This window comes from Peromyscus californicus, unplaced genomic scaffold (assembly GCF_007827085.1).
Source record: "Peromyscus californicus insignis strain IS unplaced genomic scaffold, ASM782708v3 Scaffold_15__1_contigs__length_86483966, whole genome shotgun sequence".
Classification (NCBI taxonomy): domain Eukaryota; kingdom Metazoa; phylum Chordata; class Mammalia; order Rodentia; family Cricetidae; genus Peromyscus; species Peromyscus californicus.
Genome location: NW_026294447.1, coordinates 36,292,833 through 36,303,595, shown reverse-complemented (window position 1 = coordinate 36,303,595; position 10,763 = coordinate 36,292,833). Strand labels below are relative to the sequence as shown.

At 38.7% G+C, this 10,763-nt stretch overlaps 1 protein-coding gene across 1 annotated transcript; it reads right to left on the bottom strand.

The window, feature by feature from the left end:
• Positions 1–263: 263 nt before the first annotated feature.
• On the bottom strand, positions 264–872 carry LOC128110489 (SOSS complex subunit C-like). Its single transcript, XM_052738185.1, has one exon. It carries the CDS (start codon positions 616–618, stop codon positions 394–396), a length of 225 nt encoding a protein of 74 aa, XP_052594145.1. The 5' UTR covers positions 619–872; the 3' UTR covers positions 264–393.
• Between the last annotated feature and the right edge of the window lie 9,891 nt (positions 873–10,763).

The window sequence follows — 10,763 nt, the reverse complement described above, 5'->3', positions numbered from 1 at the left end:
CCCGCCCGTGTTTCTCGAAGCCGAGATTACAGGCCTGCGCATCAGAGCTTGTCTGTGTGGTGCTGGGGTCAACCCCAGGGCTTCACGCAGGAGACATTCAGTCCGACTTGTTGAACGTGATGCAGATTTTATGAAACTAAGCGATTCTGAGTCTGAGAGTGAAGAGTTAAATGGTAATACAAAAAATGTAGTCACGGCCAGCACCCCCAACTCTGCCAGTCATAGAGTTTCCAAAGTCCTCAGCATCCCAGCTCCCCTTCTTTCTCACTCACTTATTCCTTTCTTTAAAGAAACAAAAACTAAGTTCTCCAAAATTCCAAAGTCAGTTTGTACAGAGCTGAATGAGAGCTCTGCCACTGGATAGTATGAGTTCCCTTTATTCAGACGCCGTCTTCATTCTGGGTCAAGGCGAGGTAAAACAGGGAGAATGAGATTCCCGAACGCTGAGTCTTGAGTTATGAAGTATCCGGATGAATGTGCGTGAGCATGCTGCAGAGCTGCCTTCTGCTGGGCTGCAATGTGCTGCTGCTCAGCATGATCCCGAAAGTCCTTATTAAGAGAGGGTCTGGAGAGGGAGATGCTAGCTCCAGGGTGACTTGCTGAAGATTGGTTCTGCATAAGTAATTTTCTTTTCTCTTTGTCCAGTTCAGCCAAAATCGCAACTCTGTTTTAATTTTGAAAACCTTGTCCTGAAGGATTTGCTGCCATCTTGCTATTCTGTTTCAATTCTATTCAGTGGCCACTAATCAGCACTTTACAATCATCTGGATGCGAGGAGCCCCGAGAAACCTCGCTGTCGGGTCGTGGTTGTGCAGGAGGGGCGCGCCCACGCAGAACCCTGCAAGAGCACAACGATGCTCTGCACTACAACCTTCCCGCCCTATACAAATATTTTTTGTTTCAAGACATCTTCAGACTGACCCTAAGATCAAGAGACTTAAAAATGATTAAAGGCTATAAACTCGTATGGTTTCACATCTGGGCAGTAGTGTCAATGAATATTTTTAAATTTAATTTTTCAAAACTGAAACACATAAGTTGTTTGTGTTAGTAGGGTATCACGTGATGCTTTGATGCACTTATATATTGTGTAACTTTTCACTTTTAATTAATTTTTAGGTTAGCATACAAGCTAGCAGGTTTCATTACAGCATCAGGTTAAGCATTTATCTTTTCATTTATTTACTTATTAAAGCTTATTGAGAAAGGGTTTTCTAGGTAGCTCAGGCTGGCCTTGAACTGGTCATCCTCTTATTTCTGCTTCCTGAAGTGTGAGATAAGAAGGAGGCATAACCATATTAGGATTATCACTTCTTTATGGCTAAAGCACTTTAAATCCTTTCTCCTAGTTTTGTAATGTCCAGTGGCGTGTTGCCCATACTCACCCCATTATTCAATACAGAAGTCCAGAACTTTTCTCTTATGTTACTATATCCTAATACCCCACATCAATCTGAATGACTAGAATTATCTGTATGAACCTTACCTGGATCCATAGCTGTCTATATATCCACATGTATATGTTTGTGTGGCCTCAGGACTAAGTTGATTAGCTGAATGTGTATGTCTTCCCTGCCAACATGGAAGTCTTCAGGAACCATACTCATAGCAACTCCACCAACTATGTCATGTTTGCTTAAGCAACAACTTTCTCACATGCATACCCAGCTACCACAAAATATTAAGTGAAGAAAGATATGCTACATAAGCAGAATTTGGACTGTGCATATTATTGCCACTACATTGATCAATACAAATGAAAAATGATCTAGCTTAACCAGTTAATATTATATCTCATTTATGAAAAGTTTTCCTTTGACAATTTTAATATTTTTCTTGGCTTTGACTGTTTTTTTTTTCCAGTTCATATTATTTTGCTTTGTAGGTTAGCATGTTGGCTTTAGAGTCACACTCCCCTCTCTTTTCATCTTACCTGAAACAAAATTCTAATCCTTCCATGTCCTACCATAGTGTAAGATGGTGGGCTAGAGGAATGATTCATTGAGTAAAAGGCTTATTTCACAAGCATGGAGACTTCAGTTTGGATCCCAAGTGTCCATGCCAAAAGCTGGAAGCAGCATCAAGCACCTGCCATCCCAGTGATGGAAAGTAGAGACAGGAGGATCCCTAGGGTTTGCTGGCTAATCCATCAGTCTAAATCAGCAATTTTCTGATTCATTGAGAGACTCTGTCTCAAAAAATAACATGGATAACAACTGAGAAAGGTAGGCTTTGGTTTTCACATACATGCACTCAGATAAGCATGTACACTTACACATACACAAATGGACAGAATAATCCCCCATTTATATATTAAAAATATATGATACCACAATCATATATGCTAAGTACAAAACAATAGAACAGATTTAAAGTTATGAATGAGCTGCTAGACAAAAAGATAAGGAATGGAACTATCATAAAAGGTCATGTGGATTTTGTTATACTAAAATAGTTCTTTGGAAAATCGTATATATTCTTAGTATGTTGTACTGTTTGCCTTACTTAGCATTCTCAGAATGCCTGCCTTTCCTATATATATATATATATATATATATATATATATATATATATATATATATATATATATACTGTGTATAATTAAATTAAGAGGATAGCTATGTTGTTATGCCTTTAAACTTTTATTGGCCTATGGAAAATTTCTTTTGTGATATAAATTTCTGATTCATTGAAATTTGTTTTGGAGTGTTCAACTCCATATGTAGTATAAAACATTCATTTTAGCACACATTTTTGCATTATTTTAGTACATTTTTTTAAACTTGCATGAAAGATATCAGTAAATCAATTCTTCAGTTTTCTTGTTTGTGTGTGTGTGTGGGTGGGGGGGGTTGTGAGCTCCTAGAAACTGAAAACATTTTTTTCCTTACAAAGTCATGGCATATTTGTTATCTCAAATGTTGGTCCTTGGAAAAAATCAGAGAGCGTACTGAGGGATGATGCATATGTATTGCAATCATTCTGTAGAATTTCGCACACACTGTCTCCTTTCTGTGTCCAGTGCTTAGTCTTGAAACTATTGGGCAAGTTAAGATTTAATTATTGCAGAGCCTTCTTATCTTATCTTATCTTATATTCTGGTAAAACTTTCCCCAAACCACCAATTAAAATAAAGCAAAACAAAAACAAACAACAGCAACAGTAACAACACAGCTCAGAGAAAAAACCTAACTACTAAAACTCAGTATCCTTCACTGTTTGCCATGTCTGTATTTCAAAATTAATGAAAATCATTTATTATAGTCTTTCAATTTCATTTCCATTGTCCTGTGTGGATTCCTTACACTTCCAGGCACTGGTTTTCTGTATACTTTTTCATTCTGAGACTCTCCTGTCCTTTACTGGTCAACTTGAGTTTACTTAGTGCACAGATAGGGGTTTTGAAACTGTTATTTAATCATGCATTGCATTCCCACTTGGATTGCAATTATATATGAAACTGAATTATTCTTCCTGTTATAAGGTAACCCCTCAGAGACAATCTGTGTATGAACACCTTGGTATCCATGGTATGGTGCACTTTGCAGTTAAAGAGCCCTTCCTTAGACACAGACTCTGCCAGCTCAGACTGGACCAAGAGGTGAGTGACTGTTCTCCCACTGGTCACTAAGTCTCTAAGCCCTGGTCCCCAGGGTACAGTCTGTGTCCCCCCATCCCCACCCATTGCAGGCCCAGCTTCAGACCAGCAAGCAAGACTCCTGTGGGCATGCCTGCCCACCATCACCACTCATTGTACTCTGAAATCTACAAGTCCCATTCTGTTCCCCAAACCCACCCATCTCCCAGGACCTCAGAAGTTCCCTGAGATACAAACACCTCCAGTGCTGATTGGGCAAAGAACAGTTCCCTGAGACACAGATACCACTTTCACCAATTGGAGGAAGATATAGATAGATGCTAGTGCAAGAATATATTCAACATCATAAAGAGCAATATGGCACCACCAGAACCTAGTGGTTCTATAACAGCAAGAACTGAGCATCTCAATGTAGAAGCAGCAGAAGAAAACGACCTTAAAATGACTTTATGAAGATGATAGAGGCCTTTAAAGAGGAAATGAAAAATTCCCTAAAAGAAATTGAGGTAAAGACAAAAAAAATTGGAAGAAATCAACAAATCCCATAAAGAAAGTCAAGAAAGAAAGCCAAGAAAAAGCAATCTGACAGGTAAAGGAAACAGTTCAAGAAAGAGATATCTTGATAGAGGGAGACACCATGGGGATAGGGAGAAACCCCGTGCTAGGGAAATTCCCAGGAATCCACAAGGATGACCCCAGCTTAGACTACTAGCAATAGTGGAGAGGGTACCTGAACTGGCCTACCCAGGTAATCAGTGATGAATATTCTGTCATCATAAAGCCTTCATCCAATAAATGATGGAAGCAGGCACAGAGATCCACAGCCAAGCACCAGGTTGAGCTCTGGGAGTCCAATCTAAGAGAGGGAAGAGGGATTTTATGAGCAAGGGGGATCATGATGGGGAAATCTACAGAGACAACTGAACCAAGCTCCTAAGAACTCACAAATTTTAGACTTACAGCTGTGGAACCTGCATGGAACTAGGCCCTCTGCATACGGGAGACAGTTGTATAGCTTGGTCTGTTTGAGGGACCCTGGCAGTGGGGTCAGGATCTATCCTTGGTCAATGAGCTGGCTTTCTGAATCCCATTACCTATGGTAGGATACCTTTCTCAGCCTTGATGCAGTGGGGAAGAGCTTGGTTCTGCCTCAACTGAATGTACCAGGCTTTGCTTATTCCCCATGGAAGACCTTACCCTTTTGGAGGAGGGCATGCGGAGTTGATGTGGGGGAGGAGACTTTGAGGGAGCAGGAGGAGGGATGAGAGGGGGATCTGTGGTTGGTATGTAAAATGAATAAAAAATTTCTTAAATAAGGAAAAGAACCCTTTGTTAATCACTTGAACACTTAAGTGATGCAGAATGCCGTACAGTGGCCTCTCTGTAGAGTGGCTCACTGGTTACCAGTGAAATGTTTAGAAAGACTTGCAGTATTTCAGGGAAGTTTGTGATAAAAAGAATTATAAGTGAGTTCAGTAGATCTGTCTTCAGTGATCTCCATGTTTACCTGGGAAGAAGAGGCAACATTTCACATAAGAACTGACAGAATACAGCATAGGCAGCTCCTGCAAGTGATGCTGACTATAAATGCAAGTATGCCAGGGAGGGGGGCCTTTCTAAGGAGGTACTGTATGGTAAGGCAGCACAAAATTAAAAGTTGAACAGGTCAACAGGTCATGCACAAGTGATACAATTTTAGCACACAGACAAGTCTTGGGCATTGCATTCATCATCAAGTTTCTCATTAGAAATGTTTCCATGAAGAAGTAAACAAACAAACAAGTAAACAAAAACCAGCAAATGGAAAGCATGCCTAAAGCATACTGTGGTATGTGTTCTGCCATGGCATGTTAGATGCTGTTCCTTGTGCAAGGAGTACTGAGGTTCTAGGATTTTGTTGGATTTGAGTAGAGAATGCATTCTGTACCCTTTATTCCAGCTGCTTTCAAAGACTTCACATTTCAGTGTTAGAAGAGATGTTTATTTGTTTCTGGAATAAGCTAAAATATCTGGTATAGGAATTTATGTGGTACCTGTATTTTGCTGCAAGCAAAAATTGAAAGTGAACATTACATAATCCTTATGGGACACTCGGTATCAATATTGTGCTCTTATGAACCACACAGGCTATTGTCATTTAGCCTAAGCCTTCCAAAGGCAACTTGTTGCCTTTGCGACTGGCTTATGCCTATCTATATTCAGGCTTTTAAAAAAGCATGTGTATTATATAAATTCTGAATGATATTAATAACCCAGCATATGAATAATTGATTGCTTAGTATACTTAACATTTTCAGCAGATTTCCATGATCCTTAAGGAGACCAGTGCTAAATTTGCCTAAAGTGCTAAAGAAAATGGTGAAGTTTCTGCAATTTGATTAATTGATACCCTAAGGACATGACCCAGTCACCTGCTGATCTGCTAACTATGCAAAGGTGAGAGTGTTTGAGAACACAATTATAATTACCAGGGTTTAGGCCAAGAAAGATTTCCCTCTAATTCAATCGTATCTTCAAAGCTTACAGTAGGATCGAGGTTGGCTGACATTTTTAAAAATTAGTTATTTCGATTAGATTTACACAAGTTATAGTCTGTCTAGTGATATAACAGTAAAATTATATCATTGAACACTCTACTAAAAGAGCCCCTGGTCTCTTTGTTTCCAAATTCTCATAAGGTCCAGATTTTCATAGTTAATTTACACTTAAATCCTTGCTGTCTATTCCCTTATTTGTTATTTTTGTTCCTGTTTTTTTTTCTTTTCTTTTTTTCTTTTTTTTGGTTTTTTAAGACAGGATTTTTCTGTGTAGCCCTGATTGTATTTGAACTAGACCTGTAGACCAGGCTGGTCTAGAACTCAAAGATCTGCCTGTCTCTGCCTCCAGAGTGCTGGGGTTAATGGTATTCACCACCACTGCCTGACTCCTTATTTGTTCTTAAATGTAAAAGGACACCCTCCAATTCCCATGCCCCTTGCCCACATCCTGATTTCCCAAATTCCCAGTGGAAAATTCTGAGCCACTTCAACATCCACATGACTGGAAGGCCTCTCTCCCAGGCCAGATATCTCTCTACATTTAATTTTTCCTATGTTAGTTTGTGATGCACGTTTGTGTTTTAGCAGCACATTCTGTAAGTTATTATTTTTATTTATTTATTTATTTTTAAAAATTTTTATTTTGCAGTACAATTCAGTTCTACATATCAGCCACGGATTCCCTTGTTCTCCCCGCTCCGGTCCCCCTCACCTTCCCCCCAGCCCACTCCCCATTCCCACCTCCTCCAGGGCAAAAGCTCCCCTGCGGACTGAGATCAACCTGGTAGACTCAGTCCAGGCAGGTCCAGTCCCCCTCCTTATTATTTTTTAAAGGCAGTCTAATCTAAGCTTTGCTTCCTAGTTTTGTAAATGTTCTGTGTTTGTGTTGCATGGTAGCATGGAGGAAGCTGAACTGAGGGTATGTAAGGACTTTTTGCACTACTTTCCCAATTTTTCAGGGAATTGAAGAGAGAGAGAGAGACAAAGAGAGAAAGACAGACAGACAGACACACACACACACACACACACACACACACACACACACACACACACAGAGAGAGAGAGAAAGACAGAGACAGAGAGAGGGACCTTAGTAGAACATATGCTTATTTATTTTGCTTAGTTTGAAGAATGTTTAAGGTCAGCCAAAAAGGTGGTGCTATATGATTCTAAAACCAAAGTATATACAATGAAGAGAAGACATAGCCCAGAGTCTTTCTGGTCATTTCCTGAGGTAGAAGGAAGGATGATTATATACACACAACACTCCAAAAGAAAGAAATTCCTCATTTCTATATGGTCATCCATCTCAATTTTCAAAGTTATTTACTGACTGCAAATCCTTTCTGAAATATTTTTTCTTATCTCATACCTAATTTAAAGCACTGAATTCTTTGATGAGACAGTGCAACCATTTATTATTAATAGACTGGTACAGAAGGTCAAAAGGGAATCTCATTGAAACGATTCCCCACAGCCTTAACTTTCAAAAATTGTCTTTGTAAAGAGAAATGAGTATGTTTTAAGAAGAAAGGTTAATTCACAGAAAATTGGAAAGCTAAAGAAATTTACAAATTTCACGTGTAGGGACAAAAATACTCTGACATCTGCAGCCCATCCATGCATTAAAATAAGACAATCTGTGCAGCCCATTTTTGTAACTCTTTTGCAGACTGGCTTAACTTCTCATTGTCATAAAATTGGAGATGAGCTGTTTCATTTATTGGTAATTGCGGCAGCAGTAAACTGGCCGTGTTTGCCAGTCCACACACCCCACGATGTCTACCCTCTCCGACAGCAGTGCCAGCCTGCTGCATCATTTTAGCTTGCGACGTTCCTTGATGAAAAAGCAGCAGCTGCTGGTTCAAAATAAACTTGTTTCTGTTTATGCTGTCAGCAGAAAGCTGTTTTTTAAAAAAATCATTAGATGCATCATGCTGTTGCAGTATGTTAAATTGCGAGGCATCAGGAAACATTCCCCAAAGACGAACACCATGCTACCTCAGTGCCTGCAATACATAGTGTTTGTTTCTTTGGCTGAATAATTCAAATGCAGGTGAGACTGGTGATCTCAGGTGTTCACTCATAATGTAATGAAGAGAAAACATGACATCGAAGTCCCTTCCTGGTTAGTGATCTCTACAGAAGTGAAGAGTTCTGCGAACCACAGGACACTGAGCTCAGGGGCTTAGATTATGCCTAGTTGACCTCAGCCTTGCCACTAAGCCACGGAGCTCAGTGTCCTGTGGTTCGCAGAACTCTTCCTTTGTGTGCCCTTCTTGATCCATCTGAACTGTACTTTTATCCACCTGACTTGAATCTTATGCAGTGTTTCTCTTGTTGGTAGATTCCATTAGATGTGAGAATATGCATGACTAATACATATTTATCCTGACCCTGGATAACTGACACAAAGCACCATTTCATACAAGCGGTCCATAAATACATCTTTGAAATAAAGACCTAACCCATTTATTCTTTTATTTGTTAGTTTTAATACCCAAGAAAGGATTTTGAAGGTTGTTTTACTAAAGAACATTTATAAAATTGATTATGGTAAAATTATAAAATGAATTATAAAACCAATACTACCATATTTATTAGAAAAAAAATTTTTAGGGTGTAGAGGAGCCTACAGAGCATCAGGAAACATTACCTTAAAAGAAAATAGGTAGAAAAATAAGTTGTAGCTTCTCCCCTTTGGGAAATGTGTGTGTGTGTGTGTGTGTGTGTGTGTGTGTGTGTGTGTGTGTGTGTATGTGTATGTTTGCCATACACAGGCAGCATTGTAGAGTAAGATATTTGAAACTATTTTAAAGTCTAAGTTATCTCCAGCAGCAGTTAATAATATGGTAGATCTTTACCGTAAGTTTTTGTGATATTTTAAGTTTATCATTAACATTTATTACTTTAATGGTTAGAAATGACATATTAAGACTTTTAGTGAGGCTGTAATCAAGTAATCAACATTTTTGAGGTAGGAGTTTAAATGTAAATGTTGGTGGTTTTTTAGAAATATTTACCCTATGACACTATCCCCATGAAGAGTGTTCTATAGCATTTTGCGGTAGGTAGATTTCCCATCCATCCTCAGACTTGGGTAACTGCGGATATTATTTCTCAATCAAGATTAATTCTTTTAGACTTTAGACAGAAAAGAATCATCATCATAAACAATTTGTCTATGTTTTTATTTTCATCAATGTGTTAAAGTTTGGATTCATTCCTTTGTAATATGACTCATTAGTTTCTTGTTTTATGCTGACTATATTAAATGGATATATCATAATTTGAATTTTTTTCACCAGCCAGACACAAAGGAAGCAAGATGACAAGGTAGAACTGGGAAAAGGTACCAAACCACATGGCTAAACATAGATAAGAATTATGAGTTAACTTAAGTGTAAGAGCTAGTCAGTAATAAGCCTGAGTGAATGGCCTAGCAGTTATAATTTAAAAAAAACTTATAAAATAAGTTTACTTTTTTAAATATAAAAAAACTGGTAACTATTTGAATTACATCTACCATTTTACTATTATAAAAATCTATATAGAAGAATATTATAAGCAAATAATTTATTTTCCTTGTTTCAACAACTATACTAAGGGGATAATAAAAGTTTGTTTAGGGTTTTGTTTTCTTTTCTTTTGAGACAGTCTCATGATCTAACCCTGGCAGGCCTGAAACACTATGTAGACAAGGCTGGCCTCAAACTCACATAGATCTGCCTGCTTGTGCCTCCTGAGTATTAAACCTTTTTCAAACCTCATCAGAGAAGCTTCTTTTTGCAATAGGTGGGAATTTACACAGATACCTACAACAGGACAATATTCAGAAAGTGAGAGACTTTGGTGCACTCAGTTCTAATGAGACTCTTAAATCAAGCCCCTCCTCTCAAGGATTAGGGATCTATGCAGAAGAAGAGGCAAAAAGTTTATAAAAGTCAGAGGTGATGAAATAGTGTCTTTGGGATACTTCAGGATCTGAATGCCTCCTCCTTGAGAACTAGCTTTCTTGGTATCGGAAGACACCATATAAGCTTCCAAAGGAGTAAAGCAAATAACAGTCCTACCCAGCTATGATTCCTATGAACCACATCAATGATCAGAATGGAACGATAACACTAAGGATGCAGTAATGGCATGTATACCTTGTCAATAACCAATAGCTTCTTAATTGGTTTTAAGATCCACTCAACAAGACAGAAAACATGCCTGGTACTAGAAACATAGATAATTATTCAGTGCCAGTGAAGTCATGGATATTGGAAGAAAGCCTACAGCCACTAATTACTAGCATAACCAACCTACTACCTAACAACAATTTAAACATTTATTCATAGACACACAGATAAATGTAGTCCTCACCTGTCGTCAAGGAAACGTCTTCTTGCAAAAGATAGACAGAGGCAACCACAGAAAACCACAATCAATCAAAATGTAAAGCTATGGAACCCAGTCCCAGTGGATAGACCTACAATACATGCTGCTTAAGGCTCTGGAAACATTGTGGAAGAGGAGTTCAAAAGATCGTAAGAGTTGGAGGATCAGGGAGTGTCATGCAGTGACCTCTTAGGGCCTCCTTGCAGAGACTTTGACCCTGGCATACATTTCCTGTTCCTAGGGGA

What these genes read in the sequence shown, in the direction of transcription:
- LOC128110489 (XM_052738185.1), bottom strand. Translation starts at nt 618, where the DNA reads ATGCAGAACCAATCTTCAGCAAGTCACCCTGGAGCTAGCATCTCCCTC.